This window comes from Anopheles arabiensis, chromosome 2 (assembly GCF_016920715.1).
Source record: "Anopheles arabiensis isolate DONGOLA chromosome 2, AaraD3, whole genome shotgun sequence".
Lineage (NCBI taxonomy): Eukaryota > Metazoa > Arthropoda > Insecta > Diptera > Culicidae > Anopheles > Anopheles arabiensis.
In genome coordinates this window covers 81,148,693-81,169,424 of record NC_053517.1, presented here as the reverse complement: position 1 = coordinate 81,169,424, position 20,732 = coordinate 81,148,693, and the positions used below count along the sequence as shown (strand labels likewise).

Here is a 20,732-nt window from a genome sequence, read left to right as displayed (position 1 = left end):
GAATCGTTTTTCAATCTCTTGCACCCTATAGTTGTGACAATTCATCCTGCAAAATTAAGAAAGATTAAACAATGGAACAGAGCCAAAGACACAGCCGGTGTACCGATGGTTAGTCAACAATGTTACGCGCATAATGGTTTGCTTTTATTTCATTCGATTCTGACCCAGGAGCGGATTTTTTGTTCTATCTTTTCTTACACACTAAAAAAAAAGGGTATGATTAAACGTGGGGAGTTTGCCATTCCAAATCATCATCTACACCACCCGATCTGGCTGTCGCAGCGATTTGCAATCGATTAGCGTTTTTTTTTTGCATCATCGCCACAGAGAGCGACGCGATTTTATAGCAAACAGCTTTACTACACACACAATCCACACACACACTCATCACTTTACACACTTCTTGCTCGTAGGGGTAGGGTTTCTGCTAATAATGATGGATGGGGGAGGGGGAGGGGGATGGTTTCACACTCTTTGTTTTCCATACACACACATACACACGGGTGCTTTTTCTTATCTAGATCAGCTGTTTTTTGTTTGTTTTTTTTTGGGTTTAATGTTTTTCCTTTTTTCAATGCTTTGGGGATAAAATTTGTCTCTGATTAGTATGAACGTTCAAACGGAAGCCACACACCGTGCTAGTGGTTGGAATATTAGTAGTATTAGTAATAGTAGTAGTAGTAGTAGTAGTAATAGTGAGTAGTAGTAGTAGTAATAGTAGTGACTATGCTGCGTCAAATGCTGATAGTTTCAATTGATCTTGATCTTTGCTTGCTTTTTGATCGTTTATTCGCCACTAAACGGGAACAAACGACCGGTTTTTGTTTTTGATATTAGCATTTCTTTCAACGTTTCCTTTTTACAACGCATCGAAAGCAAGCGCATCGCTGCATAATACATAACGAGAAAAACATGTTTAGGTATGTGCTATAAGTTTAACATCTGATTCTTTGCTTATTCCTTCCTCTCCGAATCTCTGATTATCGTTGTGGGCCGTTGTGTCTGTGGTGGGATTTATTGGCCACCTCTTACTAGCATGCTCTACTAACTTAGTTTTCAAAAAATATAGAGCATAAAGTAAATGAACTCCATCCTTTTTACAACACATATTAACAGCTCGCAAAAAAGCGAATCTAAAACAATAGACAATTTTAAAATTGTAATGTAAATCTTGTATAAAATAAACATGATATTTTAACAAATTATTCAATAACTTTGCTTTACATTTTGAACACTGCTCTAGAACCTTTCTTCAAATAAAAAAGAAGCTTTGCATCTCTTTTCAAACTAAATAATCCATTTGTCCGAAATTAATTCCTCTCTTTATCCGTCGTGTAGGCGCATTCTTTCTGTTCGTCTGTTTCTGTACGGCAATTGTTATACGAAAGTTCCATCCTTTTCCCTGTCACCCCCTTTTTTAAACCGTGTGTTTTTCACTAGCCCAGTGTTTCTATTTAAATTCCTTCCCACCCTACTACAATACATATATGCCCCCCCGGGGAGGGGTTCCGAGGAGCAACGACGTCTTGTCGATCACCTTCCACAACCATACTCGTCGTCGCGTCGGCTTCGGTGTCAGTGTGCTGGGGAGGGTTTACATTTGGTTGTTTTCCATTTCCCCCGTTCCTTCCAACAGTTTGCACTTATCAGCTTCAGATCAGTTTGATAACGTTATACACACATTCACGGTGGCGCATTAGCATCTACTGATTTTGTTTTGTTTCGTTTGCACTTATCGTACATTCATCGTGCTCGCTCTATCTATGTTTTTAGTATATAATTGATAACTTCACTATTCACTGATAAAGTACACTAGACCTGGAGGGGACACGCTTTAATATCTAGCATTTCAACAACTTTCTGTGTATGCTTAATGTGTTTTTTGCTTTTGTTTATGTGTTTGCGTTTTGCTTTGCTTTGAGTTATTGGATAATAGGCTGGAGATGTTTAGAAATACGTTGCGACATGACGGCATCATACTACAGCTTGTAAATTTAACTTTCTGCCGGGGTTTCTATACTCTTTATATGCTGTTTTTTTAGTGTTTATACTAGAATTCACTAGCTCTTGTCGATTCTATGCTGTCCGGAATGTATTTATCGCCGCGGGTTCTTCGTATGCAGTGGTATAATTTTGAACAATTGATTTCATTTACTTTTACAGTGCTGTAGCAGCGATTCGCTAAACCTCGTTACTATAACATTGTGTTTAGCTTAATGCCAGCTTGTGTCCTGACACAAGCGCCATTTTCTTCGGGAAAAAACAAGAACAAGAGATCTTGAAGCGTTTTCTTATACAGATAGCTAGTGAAGGGTGGAGAGAGCGAGAGAGATAGTCGGAAGTTTATGTTCGCAGCATTTTAATGGGTTTCGTTACCATTGTTGGCCAGTCCTATACAGCCAGAAAAGAATTTATGACCAAAAACAGAACAGAATTACAGCACACAGTGGTACATACAAGGTGCAAGAATGTCCAGATTCAGTCGCCGTTTGCATGAACGTTTAATCTTTTTTGTTACTGTACAATATTTAATTGTACAACTTAATTGCAATAATACAACAAAAAAAAAACATATTTTTTTTCCTCTAAATACACGGTTGTGCATAATTATTAGATGCATCGCTGATTTGTTTCCACACAGACAGTAGATAGAACACGGAGAAAAGTAAATGTTTGTCAATGTATCCCGAACCGTAACCGTTATGGGGCGGTTGAAAACATTGCGCTTGGAAATGTGCTCACAATTTTAGAATACCTTTTTGAAAAGCAACGACGCATTGGTGCGCCTAACATTGGGGCCGTGGCGCCGTTCGTTCGCATCGATAATCCTTGTCCTCTACCGGCAACGCTGATACTCATAATGGGTAATATTAATAAAAGCAATAGTATCACACAACTTTTAACGCTTATACGGGGCACACCTATGGATGGACAGGTGGTAGCGGTTGGTGGCTGGGGCCACGCCACACACTAACACAAGCCACCCTCGTCCTCATCGTCGCCACCAGCAGGTCCAGCTGCCGGTTTTGCCGCCGCCTTCCCGGTCGAATGCAAACAATCATAAAAATTCAAAGAAAAGACGTTACAAACAATGAGACAAGGAAGGAATTTCAATTTTACTTACATCACCCGCGGCACCACTGTTGGGGGAAACGTACGAAGCGGCCGCATTCTCGATGACGTTCGCTTTCGGTGCAATCGAAACGCCCTTGGGCAGGGGTAAATCCCGCGCCAGCCGTGCATACTCCACATCCATGTGCCGGATGAACGGTGACGACAGGGCTCGCTGGGCCAGTTCCGGATCCTCATCATCGTACGCCTAGATGACGAGAAAAAAAGCGTATTAGAATGGCCACAAATCCAACCCACACGGAATATACGCAACCTGTAGCAACGATTCCAGCGTTTGCACTTCGGCCGCATCGCAACAGTTGCCCCACTCCTTGAACGCTTTTTCCGCCGCCACATAATCGCCACGGGCGAGCTGTACCAGCACCAGTGCCACCGCTAGTCGGCCAATGGCACCCTCCGAACCGACCTGCTGGTGCAGCCCGATTTCGCGCCGTATAGCGTCCGCCGCCTGATCGTACATGCCGAGCTTGACCATGATGCGGGCCACCTTGCTAGCGTATTCGGCGCCCTGGCGCGTTGAGTCTTCGATCTGTTCCGAACACGCCAAATGAAGATAGAGGTAAGTATGCAATCGGTTCCTAACCCGTTTTACCACACCTACCGTAACCACGTCGACGGCCTGCTTGTACAGCTGCAGCGCGTCTTCCGGGTGCGTCTGCTCCAGTATCTTTGCCGCCTTGTCCAGCACGGTGGCGCCCGATTCGGGCGAACCGTGCTGCTGGTAGAGATTGCACGCCCGCTCCGCCAGCTTGCGTATGTCGCCGAGATTGTTCATTTCCTTGCAGATCAGTATCGCCTGATCGAGACACTTGGCCGCGTGGAACAGGGCACGGTTCTGGCGGTGACAGTCGGCGGATTTCATCAGACAGTCGCGGCACTGGTCCAGCGACTTTGCGTTCCGGAAGCAGGTGGCTAAGGTGAAACAAAACAAAACAAAGCAAAAAAACACGTCAAACACAGGCGTTGGCGCACGGTGGGTGTTTCGATACCGTACCTGCTTTGTTGTACTCCTCGGCCGCATTGTCGAAATCGGGTCTCCATTTCAGGAGCGATGTTTTCAAGCTTCAGGAGGGGGGGGGAAGTAAAAATGCAAACGCAAAAAGGGAGAAAATGATTAGCCAGAAAGGAAAAATGCACACTTCGGGGGGGGTGGACACCACTGCATCGCAACGTTACCATTTCTCCGCTTGTCGGATGTGCTCCTGAGCTTCTTCGATTTTGCTCGACATGCTTGCTGCTCACTTCGTAATCACCAGGACAAGTTGATAACAGCAACAGCGAACGAAAAGTGCAGAATTAATGCTGCCAGTCGAGGTGCACTGTTTTTTTCCTGGGGACTAGAGCTCCTGCTAATCGTACGGTAAACACTTCCACCCGGATGATGATTTGCACAAACACACGTCTACACGTCGCTGTGCAGGGCAGAGGGGGGAAAGCTTATTCAGCACGCGAGAATGGTAGAGAATTTGCAGAGGAACACCCAAACTCGCACGAAATCGTCACGGAGCGTTCCACCAACAAAAACGACAATCGAATTTATTGATATAAAATTTTTCTTCACGTCCCGCAGTGACAGCTCACACGCCTTTGGAATTCTTTGTGTCAAAATAGTAGGGGCAATCCTGGTATGACAGGATCACGGCGTAGAACAGTGATTGAAAACGAACAACGGTACACTCACTGGCAAAGCGAAGTTTATTTTCCATGAAGTGGTATTATTTATTATTTTGAGCATATTTTCAAACCATTCGCGGTGTTTGAATGGCTTAAATGATGAATTTAAAGAAAAAAGTTTGCTTTCCCACATATCACGTGCAGCACCCCTGGCTGGGCCGATCCCGTCAACGGGGAGCAAATGGAAAACAAGCGTTTAACAGATGCTGCTTTCTCCAGCGAGCTGTCAAAATTTGTTTACCCTACGAAAGAAAACAACACGCTGCCGCTAAAGTTGCCGCAGCAGCTTCGTTTTATCAAAAACGAGATTAAATTGTGCTGCTAAAACCGTAAAAAATTGTACCGCACATATGGAGGAAGTTCAGCGTCACTCGGTGCACACGTTGGTGTTCCGTTCGTTAAAGCGTACGCATGATTTTTTCGTCGCCAACCAATCGCTGCTGCCGGAGATCGACGAAACACTGTAAGCATTCCTCCGCGGGAAGAGGCAAAATGGAGGGCAGTTTACTGAATTATCTTTCTTTTTTGCAGTGAAAAGTTGAAGTACAACATTAAAGCACGGGACACGTATGGGTTGGTTTTCGACCGTGCGGCCAAGGCAAAGGCGCTGGCAGCGAAACGGGGCGATAGTGACCGGATCGAGGGACAGCATGGCGGCAAGGATGGCGGTAAGGCACTGTTTGGTAGTGAACGGTTTTTTTCTGCACCTCTTAACCATGTCGCTTTCCGCGTTTTAGTGTTGGCAATAACAGCCGCCGGCGAACAGGAAGGAAGCGCACCGGATGGTACAAATGGTCAGATGGCGCTGGTTCCTGCCGCTACCCCGACACCCCAGGCTGCCTCCAGCGCGGTGCAAATACTGCCAAAGAAAGCGCCCACCATCCCGAAACCGAAATGGCACGCCCCGTGGAAGCTGTGCCGCGTCATTTCAGGCCATCTGGGCTGGGTGCGTTGCGTTGCGGTGGAGCCGGGCAACGAGTGGTTCGCTACGGGTGCCGCCGATCGAGTGATTAAAATTTGGGACCTGGCCAGCGGCAAGCTGAAGCTCTCGCTTACCGGCCACGTCAGCACGGTGCGGGCGCTGGCGGTAAGCCCGCGGCATCCGTACCTGTTCAGCTGCGGCGAGGACCGGCAGGTGAAGTGCTGGGACCTGGAGTACAACAAGGTGATCCGGCACTACCACGGCCACCTGTCGGCGGTCTACACGATGTCGCTGCATCCAACGATCGACGTGCTGGTGACGGCCGGGCGCGATTCGACAGCGCGCGTGTGGGACATGCGCACCAAGGCCAACATCCACACGCTGACCGGGCACACGAACACGGTCGCGAGCGTGGTAACGCAGGCGGCCAATCCGCAGATCATCACCGGCAGCCACGACTCGACCGTGCGGCTGTGGGATCTGGCCGCCGGCAAGAGCATGTGCACGCTGACCAACCACAAGAAGAGCGTGCGTGCGATCGTGCTGCATCCGTCGCTGTACATGTTTGCGTCGGCCTCGCCGGACAACATCAAGCAGTGGCGCTGCCCGGAGGGCAACTTCATCCAGAACCTGGGCGGCCACAACTCAATCGTGAACTGTATGGCGGTCAATCCGGAGGGGGTGCTGGTGTCGGGCGGCGACAATGGTACGATGTTTTTCTGGGACTGGCGCACCGGGTACAACTTCCAGCGCTTCCAGGCGGCGGTCCAGCCGGGCTCGATGGACAGCGAGGCGGGCATTTTCTCGATGACGTTCGACCAGTCCGGCTCGCGGCTGATCACGACCGAGGCGGACAAGACGATCAAGATCTACAAGGAGGACGACGAGGCGACGGAGGAGTCGCATCCGATCAACTGGCGGCCGGAAATTATTAAGCGTAGAAAGTATTAAGCAGGAGCGTCTCAACTTTGTACGGAAATACATTTAATTTTAATGCGAACAATGGAAACTGGGATTTTAATTTAATTTCTACTTTTCTTATTTAACTGAAAGCGACAGTGGCTCTCGATTTATTAGTAATGGAATGGAATTTTGTGGAAGAGTAAACTTATTAAACAATAATTTCGTCTTCATCATTAACGAACTATTTTTGAAAAGTGACGTAAAAATGTGTCCGTTTGTTTGGGTGCAAATTTCTGATCTTTGTGAGCTTGCCATTTTATCAAAAACCGTCCTCAAAATATTCTCAAATTTTAATTCCAGTCTAAATACAATTTTTACAATCATTTTGTACCAGTTTTACAGAAATTGAAATTTCCAACTGTCACCCGCGCATGTCCACCGCGACCGCCAGCGTCATCCGGATATGTCAGCCAGATGGCAAGTCATCGTCATCGCTGCTTCGCGTTCGGGTCGTTGTCTTCGTCGCTCCCTGCTCTGTGCGCTTGCGGTTATAGCTCGGTAACCCTCCGTAGCCTGTAGTTAAGAGACTGAACCAGATTTTCGTCACCTACCAAAAACCCAATAGAAACGCATCAACAAAGGAAGTGTGCACGTCGTAGCAAGCTGCGACCAGGATAATTGTGATTGTGCTCTCGGGAAATCCGGCATCCAGTGAGGCGGCAGGCGAAGTGTGAAAAGCGTGCGGCGTGTGTGTGTGTGCCCGTTTTCCCACCCATAGCACGGATAACATTTGCCAAAAGCGAATCGGTTTTCTGCAGAGAGGAAGCTTGAGTCGCATCGAAGTTTTGTGGTAACATCATCCCCCCTCCGGTCGGAAGCAATCCGAAGAAACCGTTCTTCAAATGGCCGACAGCAAGAAGTGAGTAGAATATTCGCGTACTTTGTGCGGCAGAGGTGGCGAAGAGCGTAAGCGAGAGGGTGTCGAGGGACGGTTATGGCAACCGGGAAGCGGCCGGCAAGTAGGAGAGTAGGAGGAGCAGGAAAGCAAAGGGACAAAGTTGCATTTTTCGCTTCCGGTGCAAGGAAACCCGGCACAATCCCGGGTACGGTACGGATGACCGTTGTGTGGTTGATGCACAAAGAAAGCAGAGCAAGGGGGAGCCTCGACTTTTTTCCCCGGTCTGTGTCTGTGTGTGTCATGTTTGTACGTAGAGGGTTTCTATTGGCTGAGCGGCAGCAGCGGCCGCCGTGCGGCTGTGTATGTGTGCGAGGGGTTTCGTTGTATTGTGAGAGGAACGAGCACGACTTGCTTCAATTTTCGCTTGTCACGATATAATGCGTTACTTCGCGTAATCGTTGGTTACAAATGCATCACACAAACGCGGGGACTTGTGGGGAAAAAGGAATGATTTCCGAGTAGAAAAAGGATCTTTGTCTGTTTGCCGAAATCTTTAAACAAACAGAATTTAAAGATAAAATCCGAAAAATGGTTCATTCTCTCTCGTAAATTCGGCGAAACATAACCAGCAACGCCATGCTTTTCTCGGGGACATGGTTGCGTTGTGCATAAATAATAGACAACGAGAAGAAGGGGATGTTGTAACCATGTTACGCTCATAATTATTTGGTAAATGTCTAGGAAAAATCATACAGGTCTTTTTTTAAGAAATCATGTATAAAACACTATTGAAGAAATGGCGAAATTCAGTGTAATTCGCAGCTAGTGTTAGAAGAAGAGCCCCTCACACAGATGTTTGCAACAATTGTCTCTTTCCATCCTACGGCACAATGACTTCTTTCGACCAAGAGGCTAATAACCTATGATGCACACCTCCTCGTTTCCGGGAAAATGACGCCCGTCGCTCTCTCTCTAAAGACGATTGCGCTATTTACGTTTTGTTCTAATCGTTATTCTTAAATTCAAATGTTCACAATCTTTTTCTTTTTACTTCCAGCGATGATTTGGCAACTGCCATCCTGAAGCGCAAGGATCGCCCGAACCGCTTGATCGTCGACGAAGCCGCTAACGATGACAACTCGGTTATTTCGTTGTCACAGGTGAGCAAATACATGCAAGCTTTTTTTTCGTTTCTTGCGCAAAATGAAACGTGGACCAAGTCGACTCGAGGAAGGGATTTGAAAACACGTGTCCCAGCAGTACAGTGGTAGCAGCGTGCAACCGTTGTCGATAAGCGATGATGGCACACTTTGATGGTTCGATCGAACTGAATCTCCTACTGTGCTCCTCCTTGGCCCACTTAAGCGCTCTGGTGTGAGCAAGTAGTCTTTGCTTGGTTTGTTTTATTTTGCACTTAAAATGTGGCTCACAAAATAATATTGCGCAAGGTTGAGTAAAAATGACGTCAGAATGCTAGAAATGGGGTTTTCATGGTGCTTAAATGTGTTTTTCTGTTTTTGTTTGAAATCATGTTTTCTTTTTAGGCAAAAATGGACGAGCTGGAGCTGTTCCGCGGCGACACGGTACTGCTGAAGGGCAAGCGCCGGAAAGAGACGGTCTGCATCGTCCTGTCGGACGAGAACTGCCCGGACGAGAAGATCCGCATGAACCGGGTGGTGCGCAACAATCTGCGCGTCTGGCTCGGCGACGTGGTGATGATCCAGTCCTGCCCGGACGTCAAGTACGGCAAGCGCGTCCACATCCTGCCGATCGACGACACGGTCGAGGGTCTGTCGGGCAACCTGTTCGACGTGTACCTGAAGCCGTACTTCCTGGAGGCGTACCGGCCCATCCACAAGGACGACACGTTCATCGTGCGCGGCGGCATGCGGGCGGTCGAGTTTAAGGTGGTCGCGGCCGATCCGGAGCCGTACTGCATCGTCGCACCGGAGACGGTGATACACTGCGAGGGCAATCCGATCAAGCGCGAGGAGGAGGAGGAAACGCTGAACGCGGTCGGGTACGACGACATCGGCGGATGCCGCAAGCAGCTGGCGCAGATCAAGGAGATGGTCGAGCTGCCGCTGCGCCATCCGTCGCTGTTCAAGGCGATCGGTGTGAAGCCGCCGCGCGGCATTCTCATGTACGGTCCGCCCGGTACGGGCAAAACGTTGATCGCGCGTGCGGTCGCGAACGAAACCGGTGCGTTCTTCTTCCTGATCAATGGGCCGGAAATTATGTCCAAGCTGGCGGGCGAGTCGGAGTCCAATCTGCGCAAAGCGTTCGAGGAGGCGGAGAAGAACTCGCCGGCGATCATCTTCATCGACGAGATCGACGCGATTGCGCCGAAGCGCGAGAAGACGCACGGTGAGGTGGAGCGACGCATCGTGTCCCAGCTGCTCACCCTGATGGACGGCATGAAGAAGAGCTCGCACGTGATCGTGATGGCGGCCACGAATCGGCCGAACTCGATCGACCCGGCCCTGCGTCGGTTCGGACGCTTCGATCGCGAAATCGACATCGGCATTCCGGATGCGACCGGCCGGCTGGAGGTGCTGCGCATCCACACCAAAAACATGAAGCTGGCGGACGACGTCGACCTGGAGCAGATTGCGGCCGAATCGCACGGTCACGTCGGGGCCGATCTGGCGTCGCTGTGCTCGGAGGCGGCGTTGCAGCAGATCCGCGAGAAGATGGACCTGATCGACCTGGAGGACGACCAGATCGACGCGGAGGTGCTGAACTCGCTGGCCGTCTCGATGGAGAACTTCCGCTACGCGATGACCAAGTCGAGCCCGTCGGCGCTGCGCGAAACCGTGGTCGAGGTGCCGAACACGACCTGGACCGACATCGGCGGGCTGGAGAACGTGAAGCGCGAGCTGCAGGAGCTGGTCCAGTACCCGGTCGAGCATCCGGACAAGTTCCTCAAGTTCGGCATGCAGCCATCGCGCGGCGTGCTGTTCTACGGGCCGCCCGGTTGCGGCAAGACGCTGCTCGCCAAGGCCATCGCCAACGAGTGCCAGGCGAACTTCATCTCGGTCAAGGGCCCGGAGCTGCTGACCATGTGGTTCGGCGAGTCGGAGGCGAACGTGCGCGACATCTTCGATAAGGCCCGTTCCGCGTCGCCGTGCGTGCTGTTCTTCGACGAGCTGGACAGCATCGCCAAGTCGCGCGGTGGCAACGTGGGCGATGCGGGCGGTGCGGCCGACCGCGTGATCAACCAGATCCTGACCGAGATGGACGGCATGGGGGCGAAGAAGAACGTGTTCATCATCGGGGCGACCAACCGGCCGGACATCATCGATCCCGCCATCCTGCGCCCGGGCCGTCTGGACCAGCTGATCTACATTCCGCTGCCGGACGAGAAGTCGCGCGAGGCGATTCTGCGCGCCAACCTGCGCAAGAGCCCGGTCGCGGAGGACGTGGACCTGAACTACGTCGCGAAGGTGACGCAGGGCTTCTCCGGTGCCGATCTGACGGAAATCTGCCAGCGGGCCTGTAAGCTGGCCATTCGTCAGGCGATCGAGGCGGAAATTCGCCGCGAGCGGGACCGTGCCGCCAGCCAGAACGCGGCAATGGATGTAAGTAACTGGGCTGGTTGCTGTTACCGACCACGTGGCATTGATTGAATCTTTCTCTCACACTCTCGGTTTAGATGGATGAGGAAGATCCGGTGCCGGAAATTACGCGCGACCATTTCGAGGAAGCGATGAAGTTTGCCCGCCGTTCGGTGTCCGACAACGACATCCGCAAGTACGAAATGTTTGCCCAAACGCTGCAGCAATCTCGTGGATTCGGTACTAACTTCCGGTGAGTGTGTGTTTTGACATCCGTACTATGCTATTGTTTGCTAGTGCACTTTTACTAATTGATGAACTTCTTTTCTCTTTTGTGACACCTGCGCGTTCGTCTGCCAGATTCCCCTCGGGACAGGGCGCCTCCAGCTCGCAGGGCCAGGGTTCGTCGCAACCGACGAGCAATAATCCCGGCGACAACGGTGACGACGATCTCTACAGTTAGATTGCCCCGCGCCCGGCCAGTGTAGATCCATCTAATATCCCCCACTCCCCTTAACCTAGACTATAAACAGTCGTCGGGCCTGCCGCCACAGCTGCTAGCTGCGGGGTGTGCAGTCTTTCAACTAAAGAATCATTGCCGTGCGTGCGTTTGTGTGCGTGTTGAGGGAGGGGAACATATACAGTTTTGCCTTCACAACACCACCACCATCCCTTTCCCGATTATATCATTCTTTCTTTCCGCTCGTCATCCCAGAAACAGAAACAGAAAAACAGAGCTATGTGTGCAGATCGAGGATTAGTAGCTTCTAGGGAAAGAGCAAACATATGACTGGTTTATAGTAGAATGCGATCTAGTAGTAGTAAGAATCGACGATTACTGTAGCAAAAGGCGCCCCCTCTCGCTTGGTCCGTGACACTCACCGTCTCACGTATGGTCGATGTCGAGGGGAGAGACAGGTCAGTAGTGTCGCAAAGGAAAAGATGAGGGAAAGGCTGGTGAATAAACGGGGAGGATTGCTAAAAAAAGGGAAAACGCGCATAATGTGAATGAAGGTAGAGGCAGGCGGACTTGCAAGACTTGCATCTGCAATTCGAGCTCAGTGGAGAAGGGATTTATAGGCGGCGGCGTAAGGTGGTGTTGAGACTGCAGCAGAAAACAGCAGCTTGTGGTAGGCGTCTTATTCGTAATGATGATTTTTGAAGCAAATAAGAAATGCGATACATTTAATTGTAAGACTAGCTCTCCTTAATAACTGTTTTGACCGATCGAACCCTATTTTCTAGCACATTCACGCTCCCCCTTCACACACACACACCCACCCACCCCAGACCTGTTAATTACAAACCACAATATATAACTGATCTGGCAAGCAGACAGAGCAGACTGGTGGCGACGCTACTGACCCACATCCGGTCGGAATGGCATTTTATTTCAAGCCTTTCCCATGCAGCAGGGGCATATAAGTAAAAACATTCTTTTCATTTGAACAAAAACGCGGCAGCGCATTGACGTGCGCATATGTAGTAGAAATAGATTCTTTCTCACCCTGACACCATGTTTCTTCAGTAGGTTGGTTATAATCCACTTCCTTCCACCTCTGACGGTGGTTCAAATGGATGGAAGTCGCAATATGCAGATGGTATGTGTGTGTGTGTGTGCTCTGCTGTCCTTGAGGGAGTTATTCATAAGATTCCACCTCATCATTAGCTCCTTCAGTGTGTGCAGCGCAGTACATACACAATGCACTACACATCATAGCAGGAATGGCGTGTTTCCTTCCCCTTTTCGTAATGTGTTCGTATCAATGCGGCGAATAGTGTGTGCAGTTAGCAATGTTCGGCGAATACTTCTCTAAACAAAAGAACAGCTGTACTTTTACAACAAATCAGAAAACACTCGAGACACATGCAATGGTTGGAAAAAAGGGAGGTTGGGTGAAAAACGAAAATAAACACGGAGAAAATAGAGGTACGAATGTAAGCGAGTTGAGAGAGTTGTGTTGGTTTTTTGCTGTTGCTTCACCTAAAATGTGTGCGAATGATGTGGAATTACCTCGTGCAGGAAGGTTTAAATCTGCAGGTCTGGGGATGTCCACCAGGCACTAACAAAAGTGCATGCTTTTCACTGAGAAGGACCTTTTTGCCATTCATCAGAAGAAATCATGACTTCAAAAAGTCCTTCACACTGTTTTCCGGATCAGTTTCTTATGTCAGCTGCATTATTCAACAACCCAGCTGTGCCAAATAATGACAGCTGTGGAAAAACATCTTGAAAGATTTGCAAAATGCTGTTCAGATTTAAAACTAAGCCGGAAGTAGTGTAATACTGATTTAAATGATCTTTTTCCTCCATTTCCAAAATATTCAATCGACCTGCTGGACAATCTATACCGACCATTTATGGGACCTTCACGCGACGCTGCTTAAGCTTTTCAGCGAACACTCTTTGTGAGGGGGGTTGGGCAAGATGAACGGTACTTGATAAGTAAGCTATATCTCGTAGCTTAAACACTCATCCCTAAGTCAATCTTAGTCTTATCTTTGTCAGGCTTAATCGTAATTCGAAAGTAAAAATTGGGTTCAAGTAAGAGCAGCGAAAGAACTACACAAAGGTTGTAAATAATTAATTAATAATTAATTAATAATTAAGTAATTCCCCCAAAGACATGCAGTTTTCGGAGGTGATTAAGGCATTGGAATCCTACCCAAAAGACATCTGCGATGGATATTATTTTCTTTCGAAAGCCCGGATTACAGATCCAGTGAAATTGTTCGCGAAATTTTGGGTTTTTCTGCTATATCTCATTAAATATTCATCAGAATATGGCTTATCGTACACAAAAAGAAAGGATATTCCATTCCTCAACTATGTAGGTTATACAGGGTTTTCCAGGAGTTCTCATAGCTGTGGGAGACTTGATTGACTCTTTCTTACGCGAAATTAATTTAATGTAATAGAAATTAGACTCTACAGCACTCTTGTTGGACAAATCCAATAGGATTTTCCAAGGAGCCTGTCCAAAAAGAGTGGCATATAGTCCAATTTCCATCATATAAAGTTCACTTCCCATAAGAAAGAGTCCAGGAAGTGCCCCACAACTATGAGATCCCCTGGAAACCACTGTAGAACACATTGAATTAATAAATTAAATGCATTTCCTTGCGATTCCCGGCCTTGCGCACGTTGGAAAAATAATGCTCAGCGGAGAATCACAAGGAAATGCATTTAACATAATAATTCAATTTTTTTATAGTTTCTAAAAACCATATCCTGATAAATATGTATCGAAATATAGCAAGAAACCCCACAATTTTACGTGAACTTTCACGCAAGGGCTAAAGCTACCTTAAGAAGCCATAACTCGCAGTAACACAACACAAAGGTTCGTGAGAAGACATGGCCGTAAGTAGTTTGTTTGTGTGTGTTTTGTATTGTAACGATTTATTCATCCATACTTTTACCGCGTGTTATCTCAATCCAATGCTTCTGCCTGCCTGCCTTACTTTATTACATCATATCTTACATCTATATTACACGGGACCCAAATCGAGCTAAGGTTCGACATACATGGGGTCAAATCCCGGAAAACATTCACATTCTTTTCTTTTTCTTACAATAATCATTCGCATTTGTGCATAACACAAGCTTCATTCTGATAATGGTAAAATCATTCGTCATCGTCTTCTGATCACGTTCACCTACCAAACTGATCGGACGCGCTTATCATTAGTTTTCTTTTTTTTACATAGAAAAGGAAACATGAAACATAAAACTAAGTCTGATGATGATGTGGATACCTAGACTTAGGTAAAATCAGCACATGCCATCCAATTCACGCTTACAGTTAAGGGCACTTCAGTTTCCCTTCATTTTTTTTCGTATTCCTCAGAATTCTCTACTATCCTTGGGATAATGTGACGCTTGGAAGAGATGGCTTTTGGTATTTGTGTACCGTTAGAAATGTGTGTGCGTGTGTATGTAGTGTGAGTCTTAATTTAAGGACATGACCGAACGCGAACAAACTTTCCCGACCCTTACAATTTTGTACAAAAATTTTCGCTTTCATTCGCGACGCAGCAACACGCCGTGGACGTGCGCAAACAACTTAACTTTATAGGTTGCTAATGCTAAGAGTGCATGTTCCAGTTCGCGACACGCAGGCGCCCACCATTCGGGGGTTCACTTTATCCGCGCCGAAGGGGTATAATTTTGTTTGTCCAGCGCATTTTTGGCGCTGCGCGTAGTGACGCTAGTCGTGATGACCTTTGGTATTGGTGGTTTCGTTTCACCACCACCACTCTCCTGCGGCTTGGTGCCGCCGCCGCCACCGCCGCCGCTGTTGGTGCTGCTGGTAATGATGGGCGGTTTTTGCGCGGCCCGGGTACTGCGCACTTGCAGGTCTTTCATGTTCGTCAGCGTGGTGACGGTTCCGGTGTACGGTCCACACTGTGTTCGCGTTGTTACAGCGACCGAAACGGCCGGCATTGGCGGTTTAGCCGGTGTCGGTTTGGCCAGTGTCGAATTGACCGGTGTCGGCTTGGCCAATGACGAATTGACCGGTGTCGGTTTGGTCGAAGTCGACGACACAACAACAGCTGCGGCAGGTGATGCTACGGGAGTGGTTGTTGTTGTTGCTGCTGGTGTCGTTACTGCCGACGGTTGCGTAACCGTTTGCGGGGCTGGATCGGTTGACGGCCGGGAACGGTTCGAACCGACCAGCTCGACCGCGAGCAGATTCCACTTTTTCAGCCGATCGATCAGGATGGCCGACTTCTCTTTGGGCAGTTCCAGCTCGCGAAGCAACAGTATCAGCTCCGACTGTGTGATGCGATGGGGCAGTTCCTCCTGCTCGGAAGCACTACCACCACCACCACCACCACCACCACCGCCATTAGTGCCCGTGCTGTCGGGTGTTGTTGGTGCAACGGCGGGAGTAGGCGTAGCTACAACCTTTGGGGCCATCACCGGAACCGGTTTCGGCTGTGTCTCGCTGACGGGTGGCATTTTCACCACCATCATACCGTTGTGGGTCGAGGGTGCCGATGCTAGATCGCAGAGATTAATAAAGCCCGTCGTCGCCCGGGTCACTGTTGGCGGCGGCTGTGCTTTCTGCTCCGACGATGTTGGGCTCAATCGCTCCACCTTAACGACCCGCACTTCGGCAATTTGCTTTGGAACCGTTCGGGGTGGCGGCTGCTTGGTTACGATGAGCGGTTCCCTTTCCTGCTTGATCGGAACCAATCTCGGCAGCGGTAGTTCTGGAGACGGGGGATCCTGTGGATCCCTTCCATTCATCTCCTCATCATCATCGTCCTCGATTTCGATCGTCACCGGTCGCTGGGTTGGAGCGATCGGTTTGGGCTGGAGTTTTGCAGCGGGTAAAATCAATTGCTTGGAGTCTGTAAACGATACAATTTGATTAGGGAAGGGCAAAACCAAAACGTTACCGCACAGATTGGCGCTGTCTTACCACTGTTGATCGCATTCTTGTTGAGGGAGAACACGTTCAATATCTTGGGAGCGTTCGTGCTGACTGTGCCCGCTGTCACCGGGCGTCGTACGATCGCGATGGGTGGTCTCGCGGGTACCAGTTTCTCACTTTTTTCCAGCACAACCGATGGTTCGGAATGGCGCAGCCTTACCTTGGTCATGTCGTACATAACACTTGGGTCTGCGACGGCTTTGCGCTTTACGCCACTCACTGTCGTGCTGATGACTGTCGGCACTGGCTTCAATTGCACACTCGCCGGGGCCGGTTGTTGCGAGGCCGGCAAGCTGTGCCGTGTGACGACCCTTTGCTGCTGCTGCGGCTTTACAGTTGGAGATTCTTCCCGCTTGACCGCAGTGACGGTGACCGTGCGCACGGCGATCGGTTTGCTGTCACTCGCTTCCACCTTGCCGGTGGTGACGGCGACGGAGACTGCCGGTGGACGGATCGTGCTGTGTATCGGATGGAACATCACCGCCCGCTGGTTGGAGAACACTTTGGGCCGTATGGCCGACTTCACCGACGGATACACGACCGATGCGTTCGCTTTGGTGATGGTTTTCCCGTCCGGCGACGATGCGGTGCGCGTCAGACAGAAGTAGCAATCGGTGGCATGGTCGGTCGAGGCGCTCCACAGCATCGGGATCGCGAACGGCAGCTCCGGCTTCGGGCACGTGCCGTTCTGCCACCGCAGCAGCGCATTGTTGCACACGTTGCACACGGACGGCGGCCCGTGCTGGTAGTTTTCCGGCACGGTGCGCGCCGTAAAGTGGGCCTCGTACGCCAGCAGCAGCGGCCGCGTCATGATCGACCGCTTGTGGTGCGACGGTGTGTACAGGCCGCACACGAAGCAGAAGAGATTTTTCGGATTTTTGCAGATGTGCTTCGACATGATCGGGGATCTTTGGCTCTTTGGCCGGCGTACGTGTATGCGCTTCCCGAGCTCTTTGCTTGATTTGACAATTGGACGGGTACTTAACTAACTCCTCCGTTTTGGGAGGGGCCGGGGCGGGGTGACTGATGCACCGGATTCGTTCTGCACCGAAAGGGCCAGCGGTTGGCCGGAATGTTCGAAATGCGCGCTAGGTTGTCTCGCTTGCACGATCATCTACCGGGAAAGCAGTGTGATCGCGCTAACAGTGACACTACGAAGGGACGGGCTTCTTCCTACCGTGTAGCATAGTACAGTTCCCTTGCTGCAGCACCACCAGAGCACCCCGACCAGAACACAGCACTTAGACACGGAGGGGACAGGCACACTAATCAACATTCAACACACTGAACGGCTCCGACCGAAGCGCAGGCTGTAACCGGGCCAAGTCCAAGCGTCGTTCATAGCACAAACATAACGGCAGACGGTACATGAAGTTACAACAAGCTGGTACAGCCAACAAAAGGCAAGTGCTTGTCGAGGAATTCGGAAGCGTCCGTACACTTAGGTAAAGAATAATTGTAGAAAAATGTACGCGTTTGACGTTACCACATCTTGTTGTTTACCCGCGCGGACGCTCTACAGGCAGCTGTCAAACTCAAAGTGAATGCAGAGAGGTGGTGGTCTCTGTCGAATGGAAACGGTGGAAATGGTGATAATTTCTCTGTCGTATCGTAACAGACCAAATTTAAAAAAAAAAAGATTTGTGGCATTGGTTTATTGTAAGCACTTACACGAAATTATCGTATTGTTAAGATAAAAAAATAAGCAAAATGCTAATTTGTAAAGCGCTGCGATGACATTTTCGCGCATGTGTTTAAAGCCAAGGATTGAAAACTTACAAACGAAAACGATCGTCCAGAACAACAACGAAGCAGGAGCGTAAAGTTGGCTCGCAGAATGTGATCCTTTTTCCATAAAATTAACTTAAAATGTGTTCTTTTCGTGGTTAGGGGCTAGGTTGCCAAATCATGTCATCATGTAAGTAAAATCCTGGATTGCATTTACACTCTATTTACACCATTTAGTTTTACGATCTGTTTATAGTTTACAAAACCCGAAGGCCTTTTCCTTCGTTGCAATGAGCTAAAAAAGTACAATTTAAGAATGAATGAATGATTTCCGTATAATTGCTTTATAAATTCCTCGAAAATTTTGCATTCGGGAGATGAGAATTATTAGGCAATACGTGGCGAAACTGCGGGTCCTCTATCCTAGCCTGTAATTGATACAATAATCATGAAAAACACATCCTGTCTGGAACACAAAGTTACGGAAATTTTTACACTCACCCAAGTGCCATCCCCAAAAGCCCCAGCCCAGACGAGGAGGAGGTCGTAGCAGGCCGCGGAGCTCTAGAGTTGGTTCCCGCGTTTAAACCGAACGCTCGGGCAATCGTATCCAAGAAGCCTGCGTCAACCGGAGAAAAAGATGATTGCGGAAAAGTGTGTTATAATCGAGATATGGTGCGAATTAGAAATGTCCTCCGTGTGTAGCGGCTTTGCAGCGCCATACTGATCTGACCTCTAGCGAAGTGGGCCGCGCGTCGAAAATCAAACAAGTTTAACGGTTGCGACACAATGCGTGGGGTTTTTTCGCACTCCCAACCGAAAGCATTACGACACACAGATATTCAGGGGCGCACAAAACTTGTTGTAAGCTTACCTGAGGATGACGAAGATGTTTCCGGTCGTGGCCGACGATTGTACTGCTGCTCGTTGTACGGTGAGTACGCTGCTGGCGGTTGTGCGTATTGTACGGGTTGCTGCTGGTAGTACATTGAAGCTGGTTGCTGGTACTCCGGTTGTTGGTACTGCTGGACTGGCTGTTGGTACTGCTGGACTGGTTGTTGATATTGGACCTGCTGTGGTGACGGCTGTTCATACTGTACCTGCTGCGGTTGCTGATACTGGACCGGTTGCGGCTGAGGTTGCTGATACTGGACCGGAGCTGGCTGAGGCGCTGGTTGGTAAACTATCGGTGTTGTTGGGGGTTGCTGCGTTGTTGTCGCAACTGGAATGTCTATTCGTGATTGAAACTGTAGCGGTGCGGCAGCGGCTGCAGCAGGTTGATCTAAACAAGGTGGTAAGGGGTTTAAACCGTTGCTCGATCAATAATCCTTGCGCATTGACAATAGATACATACTTTCATTATCACCCACTACTACATAGCTTGGTCCATTTCCGTTGGAAAATGCTGCAATAATAAAATTTTGGAAATTATAACCAAGGCTCCGCAGTCCACCAAAGGACACCAAAGGCTTACCAGCCGGAAGTATCTCGATGCCGGGTGCCGACTTCTGAACGGGTGTGCCACGGCAAACCGCAACAAATGTAAGCAACGCCACGATGATGGGCAAACAACAAATGATTCCTCTCACGTGGGAGCGCATGTTGACGGACAGACAGTAGCAGCACTCTGGGTCGAAACGTTGTAACTGAATGATCACGTTTCAGATTCGATGCGGAACCGAACATCCCGATCGGGTCTCGATTTAAACCGATCGATCTCCTAATGGTGGGGAACCGGGGGTGCTAAACCGGTTAAACATTTTGTCAATGGGCATGCGACCAAACAAAACACCGCCCGACGACTGATGGCGGGGAAGTTTGAAAATTGTTTAATTAATTCGTGACGTTGTTTGCATTTGTCTTGTTTGGAATTGCTCGAACTATCTACCGATAGAACGCAGATCGCGACGAAGCTGTCTGTAACGGTCAGTCATTGAAAGGGCTGGAGGCTTCAAAGGGAAAAAAATGAATTAACGTTTTATTTATGGTTTTTTGCTTTCAGACTAAAACAGTTTTCGGTCTGAAGTCTTCCATCCGAATAAAGTCACCAGTAGAACCAGTTTGATAAGATAAAAACAATACAGACTGAACTTGACGTCACTGTCTCATATGCCTGAATGCCATTCTGCATAGGAATTGTTCCATTACCGTGTGTGTGTGTTCCAAAATTCGACGCCAAAATATATGCGCTTCAAGATCACTTGGAGGCCCTCGATCACGATGTTTTCACAGACGCAGGATGATTAGCATCAAATCTCAACACAAGATCAAATCTCTGATCACTACACGGATGCGGATGCAGTCAGTGTCCTCTTGATAAAGGTGAGTTTTAGTTATTTTGCCATTTAATTAATCAATCGTTATAACGCCACAAGTCTCGTCTCGTCTCGTGGCACAGTCGTTAACTCGTACGTCTCAGCAAAATGCCCGTCATGGGTTCAAAACCCGAATGAATCATGCCCCACACCATACGT

At 48.9% G+C, this 20,732-nt stretch overlaps 5 protein-coding genes and 1 long non-coding RNA gene across 7 annotated transcripts; 3 read left to right on the top strand and 3 right to left on the bottom strand.

Moving 5' to 3' along the window:
- Positions 1-100: 100 nt before the first annotated feature.
- Positions 101-4,726, bottom strand: LOC120893844 (gamma-soluble NSF attachment protein). Its single transcript, XM_040295980.1, has 6 exons — positions 4,309-4,726; positions 4,127-4,194; positions 3,734-4,044; positions 3,386-3,661; positions 3,125-3,319; positions 101-3,036 (listed from the first exon to the last, which is right to left on the bottom strand). The coding sequence occupies exons 1-6, from the start codon at positions 4,359-4,361 to the stop codon at positions 2,971-2,973; spliced, it is 969 nt and encodes a 322-aa protein (XP_040151914.1). The 5' UTR covers positions 4,362-4,726; the 3' UTR covers positions 101-2,970.
- Positions 4,727-5,022: 296 nt separating this feature from the next.
- Positions 5,023-6,737, top strand: LOC120893843 (pleiotropic regulator 1). The gene is made up of 3 exons (XM_040295979.1): positions 5,023-5,269; positions 5,338-5,474; positions 5,544-6,737. Exons 1-3 carry the CDS (start codon positions 5,157-5,159, stop codon positions 6,677-6,679), a joined length of 1,386 nt encoding a protein of 461 aa, XP_040151913.1. The 5' UTR covers positions 5,023-5,156; the 3' UTR covers positions 6,680-6,737.
- Positions 6,738-7,103: 366 nt separating this feature from the next.
- On the top strand, positions 7,104-13,035 carry LOC120903618 (transitional endoplasmic reticulum ATPase TER94). The gene is made up of 5 exons (XM_040313158.1): positions 7,104-7,550; positions 8,587-8,689; positions 9,074-11,110; positions 11,185-11,339; positions 11,447-13,035. The coding sequence occupies exons 1-5, from the start codon at positions 7,534-7,536 to the stop codon at positions 11,547-11,549; spliced, it is 2,415 nt and encodes an 804-aa protein (XP_040169092.1). The 5' UTR covers positions 7,104-7,533; the 3' UTR covers positions 11,550-13,035.
- Positions 13,036-14,468: 1,433 nt separating this feature from the next.
- LOC120903627 (flocculation protein FLO11-like) lies at positions 14,469-18,056 on the bottom strand. Its single transcript, XM_040313167.1, has 2 exons — positions 16,519-18,056; positions 14,469-16,447 (listed from the first exon to the last, which is right to left on the bottom strand). Exons 1-2 carry the CDS (start codon positions 17,426-17,428, stop codon positions 15,228-15,230), a joined length of 2,130 nt encoding a protein of 709 aa, XP_040169101.1. The 5' UTR covers positions 17,429-18,056; the 3' UTR covers positions 14,469-15,227.
- Positions 18,057-18,478: 422 nt separating this feature from the next.
- Positions 18,479-19,957, bottom strand: LOC120897865 (gamma-gliadin-like). Of its 2 annotated transcripts, XM_040303005.1 has the most exons (5): positions 19,733-19,957; positions 19,613-19,663; positions 19,133-19,540; positions 18,760-18,877; positions 18,479-18,686 (listed from the first exon to the last, which is right to left on the bottom strand). In XM_040303005.1, exons 1-5 carry the CDS (start codon positions 19,857-19,859, stop codon positions 18,677-18,679), a joined length of 714 nt encoding a protein of 237 aa, XP_040158939.1. In that variant the 5' UTR covers positions 19,860-19,957; the 3' UTR covers positions 18,479-18,676. The 2 variants fall into 2 exon arrangements, with proteins under 2 accessions (XP_040158939.1, XP_040158938.1); XM_040303004.1 differs by having other exon boundaries at positions 19,613-19,957.
- Positions 19,443-20,473, top strand: LOC120897866. Its single transcript, XR_005738591.1, has 4 exons — positions 19,443-19,552; positions 19,639-19,800; positions 19,924-20,183; positions 20,261-20,473. It is a non-coding gene; the product is annotated as an uncharacterized LOC120897866 (long non-coding RNA).
- The last annotated feature ends 259 nt before the right edge of the window (positions 20,474-20,732 follow it).